This window comes from Tasmannia lanceolata, unplaced genomic scaffold (assembly GCF_043159265.1).
Source record: "Tasmannia lanceolata isolate RefF3 unplaced genomic scaffold, GAP_Taslan_0.1 ptg000004l, whole genome shotgun sequence".
In the NCBI taxonomy this organism is placed as follows: Eukaryota; Viridiplantae; Streptophyta; class Magnoliopsida; order Canellales; family Winteraceae; genus Tasmannia; species Tasmannia lanceolata.
Window position 1 is genome coordinate 13,314,627 of NW_027518681.1, and position 14,032 is coordinate 13,328,658.

The 14,032-nt window shown below is 38.5% G+C and overlaps 1 protein-coding gene across 1 annotated transcript; it reads right to left on the reverse strand.

Annotated features, from left to right (window-relative positions):
• Window positions 1-1,597: 1,597 nt before the first annotated feature.
• On the reverse strand, window positions 1,598-3,127 carry LOC143875663 (scarecrow-like protein 15). The gene has a single exon (XM_077377269.1). The coding sequence runs from the start codon at window positions 3,125-3,127 to the stop codon at window positions 1,598-1,600; it is 1,530 nt and encodes a 509-aa protein (XP_077233384.1).
• Window positions 3,128-14,032: the final 10,905 nt, after the last annotated feature.

Genomic DNA, 14,032 nt, shown 5'->3' on the forward strand with positions numbered 1-14,032 from the left:
TAATGCTATGCCTATGTTTGTTTTGAATTACGAGAACAGATTGTGAGTTCAAAATTGATAACTGGACTCAAAATTAAGTCCCTGCTTGCTTTGGAAATTGGGAGCAATTCAAGATAGTGAGTCTCGAACTGATGATTATTGAAGCCAAACTTTGGGAACAGATTGTGAGTTCAAGATTGTTGAGTCTCGAACTGATGATTATTGAACCCAAACTTAAACATAATTGTGTGTCCAACAGTCAATTTTGGACTCACAATCGGTTCTCAAATTTCTGGTGATCTGAGGAGTAAATTAACAATGTGATTGTTTTGGTACATGCAAGCCCATTGTATGCCACGCACAGGTGAATTGTGGTTGCACTGTTGATCTAGTGGACCACCACTCACAGTACAAGATTGTTTGGCTCTTCGATAAACATTGCTTTTTATTTCCTTCATAAATGCTTTCAAATGTTTGAAATTCGAAATTGGTTGTGAAAATTTGCCAAAAAAAAGGTAGAAAGAAGAAAAGAAAAAATGTCCCTTTTGAAAGGGGTTAGGGTGTCTTTTGCATGGGATTGGACATAGTTTAAGCCACTAGATCAAAGACCATAATCACGACACACATCTACCATTGGAATATGGGGGGTACACGGATAAAGTAAAAGATATTTTTGGACAAAATCTACTTGGGATTCATCAACTGAGAAAGGTTTTTGGATTTTGCGAACCAACTCAAAGTCCAATAATCAGTTTTGTACTCACCATCGGTTCACAAAATCCAAAACAATCACAGCCCAAATCTATAAAGGATCCAATGCACCAATTCACATCTTACAATATACGTATCCAATCCAATCATCAATCTCGACCATTCATCTAGTCTGCCCAACTCATCTTGAATTCCCCATGGCTGCATCTAATCTACATATTGCGGGCTCTGAACCTTTTTCTTTTATCTTTTGACCATCCATTTCCAAGATAAAAGATAAAAATTAAAATAGAATCCTCGACCGTTAAATCATAGAAATTTACAGTCTATGGATCCAGGGGGAGCCCAGGTATTTTTCAAAAAGTAAGTGGTGCCCAATTTTTGAGATGATCCAACCCGTTCATTTGTTGGGCCAAACATGCTCTACACTTAAAATCATTTCCATGGGATGATCGTAGAGGGACTGCACATTATACAAACATTTACAGATTGGAGGCCCCTGTGGAGACGACTTACGGGGTACATCCTATTTACGTTGTGGCACAATAAATGAACGGTTTGGATCATCCTATGAAGTGGGTCCTCCTGTACTTTTAGCAAAAATATGGGACTTCATGTACACAGTATAAAATCTCTCAGAACATAATCTCAAGAAATAAGGTTAAAACAACAGCAGCAATGTTAAGTAAAACTTACCCTTCATTATTTTCTTTTGATTCATATGGTTTGGTCCTATTGTTTCTCAAACATTTTCCTTTGAAACCAAGAAAAAGGAAGTCAGAACAGAGAAAACAAGGAATAGAGAAGAAACAGACAGAGACAGCCAACAAAAACACCCACAAAAAAACAAAAAAACCCGCAACTAGAACGTTACGGAAGCAGAAATAACGACCGCGGGTCTTCCAACTCAGCAACACCTCCACGCTGACGTGGCAATGAGATCCTTCCCTTGCCACCCAAGCACCATTGAAGCATGTCGTTTTGCCAAGTGGAAACCCGGCACTGGGGCCCTCCGAACCAAGCACAAGGCCTGAGTCTCAGTAAACTCGCTGAACTGAATCGGTCCCATTCCGGCATTCAAGAACAGTTCCCGCCACGGTAAAGGCTCCTTCCCTGCATCCGAAACCCACTGTAAAATCCCCGGCCGGAAAAGAAACTTCTCGATTCTCTCCATCTTCTCCGGCATGCCCGAATCCGACACGGCCTCGACACATCCGATCAGCGACGAGTAGTACTCAATCCCGCCGGCGAAGTTCCGGCAGAACGACACCGGAAGGTTAGATCGGGTCCGGCATTCCATTTCTACGAACACGGTGATCTGAGGAGAGATCCGGCGGAGGAACCGGAAGAATCCGGAAAATTGCCTGAAAATCGCCGGAGATAAATTCACGACGATCGCCTCTCCGTCTAGGAACTGGATCGCGCCAAAAACTAGGGTTTCGAACATGTCTACAGTCACGAAATCGATCCGAAACCGCATGCCGTGATCCCTGGCGAATTTGCTGAGATTTTCCCTCGCTAGCAAAGTCTCCATCGATTCCTTCCCGACGATCGCCGTGATTCGGACGGATGGTGGCCGGATCCGAGCTCTTTTGTATCTTTCCGAGATTTCGAGCATGAAAGAAGACCATTGGCCTCCTAATTCTAAGTCAAAATCGATCACATGTACTTGAGCAAAACCTTCAACGGCTTCGAGAATGGCTTGATTTGAGGTGAAGTTAGAAAACTGAGAGATGGGCAACATGTCATAGAAGTCTTTGTAGGCGATGATTTTTTGTATTGTCTCAAAGGAAGAGAGAGGGTTTATGTGATTTACTCCTCCGAGAAGCAGAGACTCGAGAGCTTCTCTGAAGTAAAAAACAGCTTTTTGAAGTGGATTTTGGAATGCTGATTCTGGCTCTGGCTTGAGGTGTGTCAATATCACTAACGCCAGAGAGTAATTTTTGGATTCGACTGATTCAGCAGCTTGGAGGAGCAGATTTAATTGTGATTGGCTGAGAGAAAAATTGGTCGGAATCGGATTGATGGAGATATCGTTCGGAATCTGATTCGGGGGGAGACTGAAATCGAAGGAGTCGGAAGGGGGGAAAGGAGGGAGAGTGGCGTTAACAATTTCGGAGGGGGTGATATTAAGGGAGAGAGAAGAATCATCATCATCATCATCATCATCATCATCATCTTGTAAGAGTTTCAACAACATGGGGTCCCACTCGCTGGGGAGATGAGGTGGACTGTCTGAAGAAGTACCGGCGGCAGTCCGAACTCCGGTGACGGGGTCTGAGCCGTCGCCGGGGCTGGAGCTCGCACGTGGGTCGAGAACTGAGGTGGGTTCGTTGAAGAGAGTGGGTTGAGAGGTTGGGTTTTGAATGGTATTCTGAGCTGTATTTGGATTTGGAGTAGCTTTTTGCCTCTTGAGGTTGTTCTGAGTAGAATCCATGACTGTATTTTTGGGTGGTTTTCCCAGCTAGAAGAAGCAGGGAGAAGAAAACAGGAAAATTTTTCCTCTTCTTATCTGTTGGGAGGGTGTTTCGTTGATATCTTGGGTGGCTTTTTATATGTGAAATGATATATTTATTTACCCCTTTTGTTACCTGGCACAGCCCCTTTTAGAGTTAAAGAGTAGACATAATTAGAGTAGAGGAGGGGCGAGTCTATCACTTTCCTTTATGTTTGCGTGCATGGGGTCATGCGTATGGTCATGGGATGACGATGGTAAAGAGGATGACAAATATGGCATGTTACACACGAGTGAGGAGCTTTATCTTTTTCTCATTAGAGTCTTGTACTTGAAGCTCTTACTTTTTGTACAGATAGGAACTTTGAATGCTTATGTCAGTTTTTGAGTGGGATTAAGAAGAAGTATTAACGGTAAGCATTTTAAATTGGTCCACAGACTCAGTAGTGGGTCCCACTTTATAATTACAAAAGCAAAGAAAGGACAGGACTGAGTAGTGTGTAGACCAATGGAAGTGTTCCTTTACAGTTATTTTGATTTTAGTGCCTGAGGTGCCCGTAATTGAAGGGGGTCTTAAGACTCTAAACCCTTCAATTACATATAGCCCTCTCTTTTTCAAATACTAGTCAAGTGATTTGATGACTTATGAATGCCATTTTCAAGGAAGTAAATTAAGAAAAGTAGTGCCATTTTCAAGGAAGTAAATTAAGAAAAGTAGTGCCATTTTCAAGGATATCTTGTTTGATTAAATTTAATTAATACTTCATGGTTAGAGGTCAAGGAAGGAAAATAATAAAATGGGCGAGGTGGTATAGGCCCAAGTTACTAAACATTTATTGTCTAAGTGAGAATGCAGCCCAATTAAAATTATTAAGCGTATTCATTATTGATTAGAGGGTTATGAAAGAAGAAATGTTTTATCGACTATTTGATTAGCACCTCTTGCTAAGTTTTCTAAAATCATATGCCCATCCCATGGTTAGAATATGTTATATAATTGCATAAATGCCTCTCTTGATGATGCTTTACACTGTCACCTCTTTTTGTAAATAATTCATAGCTTTGTAGTCTCTGTTAACATAAATTTTCTTTATTTCTTCAAACAACCAATGTGTAATTAGAAAGATCTTACCAGGTAAATTAGTGGATAAATTTGTTGTAAGAAAAAAATAAAGAAAATTAAAACAAATTCCTATTATAAGTGATAAAATTTCATTAAGATTTTGGAGGTTTATCTATCCCAGTTTTCTCAATGTAATCTTAATCAAGACTGGGATGTTATATGATTTTCATAAAACCTATTTAAAAATATTAAAAAATTATTTTTTTATTAAAGTTCCTATACTCATCTCACTATAATATGGATAATAAGTAGGAAAGTTAGACATATGATTTTCTTTTTAATTTTAATTTAATTTTCTTTTACTGTCTTCATATGCATAGTTTGGCTAATTAATGACTTACCCTCGGCGCGCAAGATAAATTATTAAGTTAAATCAATAAAATAGAGGATGGGAGGCTTTTTCTCCGATTAGCTTAATAGCTCTTCCACATAGCTCTTCTGAATTTCGAATAGTACTTGCAACAAACACGTGTGAAATAACGTTTACCCTTTTAGGCTCCACATTTATGTAATGTACTGAGAATAGCTAGATTTATGACACAAACAATTATTTTATTTTATTTTCTCATGATAATCCATATCGAAGGAAATAATTACGGGTCATGGCATATGGAAAGTGATGGACATACATAAAAAAAGTGATGGACATACATGCATGCTATATATAAACATATACTTTTAAATAGCTAATTAATATAAGATACGCAAAATCTTTATTAGATACGCATCTCTGACAAATGCGTTATCAGATATGCATCTTTGACAAATGCGTTACTAGCAATGAACCTATATGCATTGAGGATTTGAAATCTTATCCCGTATCTTTTACCGATATATTGTCAGAAGACAGTAATTGTATGTTACTAAAAATAAAGGCCCATATATCTGTACTTATCTTGATTTGCTAATAATCGCGAGGCTCGAATCACGCCTGCGGGTCTAGGAGATTATCGGTTGTAGACACCCCATTTTTACAAGTTCGGACATATGATAGTTTTTGGTGCGATGATGATTCTAATGATGAATCCATGCTAGGAGAATTGAAGCTTATCCTTATGGTATAGTATCTCCAGCATGAGAACTTGCGAGTTTCGGTATTCCCTGGACTACAATAGAACCATGATCTATTATAGATAATAAAGAGTGGGAGAATTCATGCATAAAAACCTTTGTTTGATCTCAAATATCACTCAAACTTAGCATAAAGTTTAACCCAATCAATTTGCAACCATAGCCCAGTGCTTGTATATCTAAGATCCTTGAGATCGGGCCCAAAAACTAGCAAAATAGCAAAAAGCTAGCCAATTTCTGAGCCCAGTTGAACCTTTGCTGAATTTTCGTACATTCTTAAGTGTACGAAACTAATTTTGTATGTATAAAGACGTACGGATTTAATTTCATACATTTTAGAAATGTACAAACTTCCAAAAGTTTGGAGAAATTTTATTTGCACGAAATTTGCATTCGTATGCTCCCAAAACATACGAAATTCCAATCGTACGAAAATTAGATCTGTAATCACTTTTTGAAATTTGTGCAGGAATTTTTTCTTCCTTTTATGCCTATAAATATGCCCTAGTTCTAAAGAATTAGAGGTTGGAAATTTTTGTTAGAATTTTGGGTGGTTCTTTCCCTCCAAAATTCTTCCCTCCAAATTTTCGCTCTAAATTTTCCAAGAAAGAAACTCTTGCCAAAACTCGCCGGAATCCGATTGGAGAAATTCGCCGGAAGAATTCCAAAGGAAAGGCCTTGTCCGATCTCCTTTAATTCTCCGCTGAATTGTCCGTGAAGATTGATTGAGGAATCAGAGCGTCACTAGAATTCTCGTCAAAGCTCCGCTGATTTCTTCGTCTTATACTCATTTATTTTCACATCAAAACATGTTTCTATTTTATTTCATTTGAATTTCAAGCTAAAAACAATCTAGATCTAGGTGAAGATCTAGAGAATTAGGGTTTTCACCTCAAATGTGTTAGATCTAGGTTAGGATTTCAGGAATAAGGTTCTAAAATGCAAATCCTATTTAAATTCAAAGAGAATTTGTTAATTATGAAGAATATTTTCATAATTTTCAACTATCTTCAATGGAATTCAGTATAATTTGAATTCTAAAGAGATCCAGTAGGTAATTTATTAGGATTAGGTTTATAATAACTCCTCTAACATCACTAGAGTTTGGATCTCAAAATTTTTAGAGAATCAAGTGAAAATTCTCGAAGAATTGGAATTTGGTATTAATTTTTAACTTATTTCGTATGAAATCCTATGAATCGGTAATCGGATCGGCAACAGGGTGGTCGTAGATCACTGGGAATATTTATACGATAATTCAAAAGATACATACAAAAAGTCAGTACTCCTGGGAATTTTCAACATTCAAATTTTATCAAAATTTCATACGAAATTAATGTTCATTTTATACGAAATTACAGAAGAACCATAATTTCATACGAAATCTCAGAACTATGATCAAACTAGTGAAGCTTTTGAATTCTTTTGCGAGATCTGATTCCTAAGACTAGGATTTCTTGGGTGGGGGTGGTGCTTAATACCTTCCACTCACGTAACCTAGTACGACCTAGAAGCTTGGTAAGCCAAAGCATTATAAAGAGTTATCAAAAAGGGACATAGGCCCAATTCCTAGATGGCGACTCTATAGTTTTCATCAGATTAATTTCTGATAAAGATCTTGATTTGATCTTCTAACTAAAAGAATTTTAAACCATTTCAAAACATCAACAAGGGAGATCTAAGGACCAAATCTGTAGGGGGAACGCTACATCGGTATTCCACGGTCCCCCCATTCCCAACACCCAACTTGGTATGAGGCTCAACTAATGGTTAAATGAAGAATTTGTGTGAAGGGTAATATCATTGACACCAAACAAATGGAAAATTGAGGAGGAAATGCAAGTGAAAAACTAAGATGAAACAGCTCGCCACCCAAAGAAATCCACCCAAGGGATAAGAGCAAATAGACAAGAAGAACTCATTCTTCAAATTTGAAGTGAGAGAAGGCATGGGAGAGGGCTCCCCTTCCCCTCTTTTACTTAAGCGAAGTGAGAGAAGGAGAGAGACCTACTACTTACACACTTCACCAGTACTCTGCATCTCTCTTTGATTTCTCTCATCCCCATCTCTTGAAGTCAACATTGGCTTCGAGCTATTATTAGGATTAGCATTCAAAGAGAGCCATTACTATGGGTTCATGAGATTTTTCCGTTAGAAGATTCAAAGCTGAACAAGGTTTAGATCAAGCCAGACAACGATAGATCAAGCTGGGAGATCAGATTTCTGATATTAAGATATATCTACCTACTTTTATTTATATAACCAGATCTAATGCATATCTAATATAACTAAGATATTGGGATTTAGGAAAAAATTAAATCGATCTTTTTCAAGTATAGAGTATCCTGCTAATTTTTTCCTTTCATTACTTGGTCATTTATTCTTTCTTTATAAGAAAATTCAGTGTATATGAGTATATTAGACCATGTTAAAATAATAAAATGATACATATAAATAACTTGGCTTAAATGAAACCCTAGTACATCATAAATAGTAATTATCGGAAGGTCTCTCATTACAAACACCACCTCACAGTAATTAAGCATGAGTAATACCATGATAAAAATAAATGAGTCTCAATATATAGTTAATGATAGTGTGTGGTTTTAACAAAAGATTCAATCAAGACACAATTTTCTCTATTATGAGATTAAGTAGAAATCCTCTTAAACAAAGTATTTGCATATCCCAACTTAATAATAAGTCTAACAAATCTGAAATTGATTGAAGTACCTGGGTGCATCATTCGAAAAGTGAATGGATGTGGATGGGTTTATTAGGACTTAGGCACCCTCCCCTTAATGGCTAGTTTTAAGGGTGCGTTCTACCCGGGTCCCAACAAGTGGTATCAGAGCTGGGGTGTGGTAACCCCATTGTACCCTTAGGGATGGAAAAAAACCCCTCTGGGAAGATCTTAGTAAACTGGTGTCCCCTCGAGGATGGAGAAAATCCCTCGGGAAAGATCACGTAGTTTGCACGTTGCTCCCGCATGGAGGGGCAAGATTGTCCACGTTGTTTCTGTTAGACATTGGTGTGGCCTTTTAATCAATTTTTCTTGGATATACTGAATGCTAGCTATTTTAAGCATGATAATAATTGTGATTATTTTTGCTTAATATGCAGAAGCTTGTTTTTGATTATTATTGCATTATTGTGGAGATGCATGTTAACTAACTAGATGGATTTAATTAATCATTGAGATTGATTAATGATCGTCAACATGTACAGTCTGCTACTCACACGGCATAGACCGGCCCCGACATCTGGGATGTGCGGGATGAGGCCGATTACGAGGAGGCGATACACCACCTCAACATCTAAGATGTGCCAGGAGGTAATTGACCTCCCTGATTCCATAGGAGATCAGGATAATTGACTTGTTTCAGAGCCATGATGATGTATTCTCGAGATGAGTCGGATGAGCCTTATAGTCATTGAGGACTGATCCTTCATGGTGTAACTGCATGACGATATATCTAGTTCCGGATAGCTACGTGCTTTCCGGATTTACACCATGGCATCTGCACTGGGTGTGACACGTGCTTGAGACCACTATCTACAGGTGCATGATTAATCCTTTTTACCTAGCACCGTGTGTGAGGAGCCGGTTCCGTAGGTAATCCTTGTACCCTTAGGACTTTTCGCTTTGCTATGAACTTGAGGTTTGATGCTCACTACTTTGGCATGCTAACCTGCGGTTGTGATTGATTCGACCTACTAGTGCATTGCTGGGAAAGCGGTTGGACTGATACGGAATAACATTGTGGTTGGGAAAGATCCCGTGATATTTACACTATGGCTAGGCTATGGTGTGCACTTGTTTCTCTTTATCTTCCACAGCATTTTTATCGAGTTTTATCGATCATATTGCAAATTATTTTCTAACTATATTTATACAATTAAATATTTTTATTTTGGAAATGATTTTGCAAGGCATTGGTTTACTCGACCAATGAACAAGTACATGCTAAGGTGGATGGGGGCTCTTTGGGATTAGAGCAGTTCATCTTGGTGTATATCGTGTGAGTCTAGGGTAACCTAGATGGGATTGTGATGTTGCCGTGCTAGTCAGATAGAGATTTGGTACGGTGCTCTCGTTGAGGAGATGATTGGTCTATGAGGTCTCACCAATTAGGTTTCAGTATTTGAGGTCAGGCGTGCATGATTAAGATTGCTAGATGGTTGGTTTTGTGCCAATGGTTTGACTGCCTCTATGGTTTGGCAGGTCGGTAATTATCATTAAGCTTGGAGGGCTTTTTGGTGACTTGAGTTACTTATGGCACAACTGTAATAAAGCTGAAGAGGGAGGGTTGTTTGTTTGCCCTTGAGAATGTAGAGATTTTGAGCGTAATTTGGGAATTACCAAGTTTCCTCTCTCTATATAAGTGAGCTTATGGCTCATTCTACAGACACACAAAAATTCTCTCCTCCCTCTTCTTCTTTTCCCCTAGCATCTTTCCATCCACCCTCGATCTCACTCGTCCATCTTCATTGGACTGAGATCTTGTAAGCCCAAGGGTCTACTCTCCTATCTTGTTTTGATGATTCTAAACATAAATTGATTATGTTCTTGAATACTAATCAATTTGCCTTGAAGTGTTGTGATAAGGTAGGGTGGTCATAGAAGGAACCATCACATCACTTGGTCATGCTTGAAGATGTACCACATAAGAGTCAAAGGAGCTAGAGACCACATGAGACAACTCACCTTGGAAGAACAATCAATGTGGAGCTCACCTCAACACACTCAAGCAATGCAAGCACACCATAGAAGATCTATGAAGACCAAGATCAAAGAGGAGCGTAACCTTATTTAGATTTGTTGTATATCCTCTCTCTCTTTGATTTATAAGTCAAGGCTAAGTCTTTCAAATGTATTTTTCAAAACTAACCACACTCCCTGTATTAAAATTAATTGGTTAAGTGAATGGTTATGTGGTGGACCAACTTGTTGGGACCCTCATAACATTCCAAATTATCATAAGAATTGAGTTTCAAAAGCCCAAAGTCAAATAGCAACAAAACAGAAAAGTCTGCTGATTTTAGGCTTCTCGGAACTCCGAGAGTTCCCTCGGAACTCCGAGAAATGGTCCAGTAGTATTTTCCAACTTCTGGCCGTTCTCTCGGAACTCCGAGAAATGGTCTAGTAGTATTTTCCATCTTCTTGCCGTTCTCTCTGAACTCCGAGAATTTCTCGGAGCTCCGAGAATTTCTCGGAGCTCCGAGAACATCGCGACAGCACAGAAAAGAGCAGTTGGGTTGAAAATTAAAAATTGGTTTTTGGTGTCTTTTGATACTCACACCCCCAAACGGTCATATCTTTTGTAAAGGCTATAAATACACATTCAAGAGGATTATCTTCCTCTCTTGAACCATTTTTGAAAAACATCCTTAAGCATTCAAAGAACTTGCAAATCCCTTTAGCTTGAGACTTTATTTTTCTTCTCCACCAAACTTGTCTTGCACTTGCAAATCATTTGAGTTTGGATTTAGGGCTTTCATTTGCAACCTATTGTGGAGAGCACTCAAGGGGACTTCATTGTGCATCAAGCTTTCAAGAGAAGCCAAGCAATCTTCATCTTCTATTCATTGTAAAGGTGGCTAGGGCATCCTATTTTTAATACCCTAAGGAGTAACGCTTAGAACTCGGTGTAGAAGGAGAGTCGGTGTAAAGGTGTCAAGGGCATCCTCATTTAATACCCCTTGGGAGTGTAATCGCCTCGGAGCCGGGCATCGTGGAGGTCTCAGATAGTGAAAATTCTTGAGGACGATCTCAAGAAGAGTGGAGTAGGGCTTTGCCCGAACCACTATACATCGGTGTGTTCCTTTCTTGTCTTGCACTTTCATTTTTGTTTGGTTTGGCATTTTCTTTTGATTTGATATTATTTGAACTAACCAAAATCTAATCAAGAGAAGAAAAAATCAAATTAGGTTTAATACTTGAATTTAAAAATGGTATAAATTTTTGATAAAACCAATTGACCCCCCTCTTGGTTCTATAGACCCTTATTTCAGATCTAACGGGTGCACAGTTACAAGCACCCTAGTGGTGTACGTATAAACCCCCTCAGGGTTCGTAATCGTCTTCCATCTCATCATCATTCGTGATTTCTTAGCGGCTTTCTACGTGATTACGTTCCTAGTTCAAAGGTTCTGGAGAATTTTTTTTTAAAGTTTGCTTCCGCATCAATGATCAGTTTCAGCGTGGAGGGGGAGATTGTTGTGCTTTCCACGCAAAAAATGAAGATCCCAAACTAGCAAAGTGAATGGATGTGGATGGGCTTATTATGACTTGGGCACCCTCCCCTTAATGGCTATAGCGTGGAGGGGGAGATTGTTGGGGTCTCCACGCAAAAATGAAGATCCCACATCAGAAAAGTGAATGGATGTGGATGGGCTTATTAGGACTTGGGCACCCTCCCCTTAACGGCTAGCCTTTAAGGGTGAGTTTGACTCGGGTCCCAACATCTAGTTCCATCATTCCCCATACTAATTTCTCCAAACCACCAAAAAATGTTTGGATCTAAATGTTGATTCAAAGGTGAAATGAATATATATTCTATATTTCTCGTATGTTAATAACTAAATGCTAATCCAATGATAGAACAACAAGCAGACACAATATAAATAATTTCACCATATAAGGTTTACAGGAGTCCAATCGTATGAACTTCTCTAATGAATCTCAACCATTGATTATAAGACTTAAAATATAAATAAAATCTCACCCTTAATAAATCAAGACTGTTGCCAAAATCTGGTTCACAAGTTGATAAATGGTAGAGCTCCAATCTCTGATTAACCTCAACTCACATAACACGCGTTAGGGGTCCTGGAGTGTGCACTACGGGAGACTACTCTAATGCTCAAGTAAAAAATCGGCACATGGGAGAACCAAGAAATGAAACCAGAAGGCTATGGAGATGATTCAAGATATTGAAGATGCATACCTGTGAGCGTGGGGTCTTTTTATAGAGGAGGAGTCTAAGGCAATTTAGGAGACTTGCGTTAGTAGGCGTCGTTCCTTATTAGTTGACTTCCCTTGGAGTTAATTTCTATTATTATCTTGATAAGTACCATGTTTCCTCATTGGAACTGGTTTCTATATCGGTCTACCGATCTTGTAGGTGAGTAGCTATCCTCAATCAGGACTTTTCTTTTGGAGCGCCTTCCTGCTTTAGGAGACGTTCCTAATCCGGAGAAATGGAGAATCCCACATGCACTCGTACTCTATGAGGTAAGTTCGATTTCCTATTTCAATTAGGTGCCACATGTCGTGTGCTTATAGGGAGTGCGGATTTTACCCCTAACAATGACCTTATTACATTAAGAGAGCTAGTTATTTAACCTCATTTATAGTGTTCAAAGTGAATGCTTTTCTCCCATTTGGATGTCCCTGTAAATAATTAGGGTTTTAGTTGAAGTAGCTTCTATAAAGTAGTAAACATAAAAGAACCCCTGTAACAGCTATGACATGAAAGAATATTTGAATATTTGTTACCTTGCCTTTAAGGGTTTTCTTGTGGCGATCACGTGGATTACACTTCACTTCTTTTGGTTTGTGCACATGAAAGAGACACCGGATAAAGTACACCTGAGGTCATAGGTCTAGGACGTCACACTCACAAGTCCTCTTTAAGGTCAAAACAACCTCCATAAGAAACCCTAATTCACCAAAAACTCCATCAGATGAGTTTATTCCTCCTCTATATTCAATGCAATGGCAAGATTGTTGCACTGACTTAGCTATAAGAGAGCATTAGAGCTGTATTTTAAGGGCATTGGTGTTGTAATCCTCTAAAAAGATTTTGTTTTGTATTGTTGTAACTAAAATCTTGAACTGTGGTGGTTCGTGTTACTTTTTTTTTTTCAGGTGTAATCAAACACAGGAAAAGCATGAAATTTGGGGAAAAGATTTTCTTTTCTAAACTTTTCCAGAAAAATCTTGCAACCCAACAAACAAGGCCTAGAAGACAAGAGACCCTTATATGCCAAGGTTCATGAACCCGAATGCATGCAGGATAAACTAAACCCACTTCAAATAAATTGGTGATCATGCTCTCTATCTTGTTCAGTGCAGATGTACTCAAGCCATAGTAAGTAATCTCTCTCTCTCTCTCTCTCTCTCTCTCTCTCTCTCTCTCCATGTACAAATGCCATATGTAAACTATGAATGATTGACACGAGAATAAGAATATAAGGGCTCTAAAGAAGATGAAGTGAATCAAGGGGGAAGTCCAAAGCAATACCCAACATATCCTAAGAATCACCCATCTTTCTTTGGAACCATAGCAGGTTGCTTCCAAGATAGATACGCTTTTACTTGGCAAAATCATCTCCACTACTCCAAAAATGCCTTTTTGGAGTGGGTTATGATAGCCTACTTTTCTGCAGATAGAAATTAGAATCTCAAAACTCTCTTTTGTATTCCACAAGCCCCCTCTCAGTGTCAGACCCGTGTGCCTATCCCTTTCAATACGTAACCCTGATTAGCTCATAATCCTGGCTGCAAAACTAAAGTCAACAAAAGCTTATTCTTCAAAATAGTCAGAAATGTTATTAATAACATATTCAAACTAAAAATGAGTTTTCCCCAACACAAATTCTTCAAAGATTTATTATAAAAACATTGCAAAATCTATGAAAATTTTGTAAATTTTCAGTTTGGTATCTTATGATGGATTCCAAAATAT

Bases quoted from the DNA above. Each gene is read 5' to 3' on its own strand.
- LOC143875663 (XM_077377269.1), bottom strand. From the start codon at position 3,127: ATGGATTCTACTCAGAACAACCTCAAGAGGCAAAAAGCTACTCCAAAT.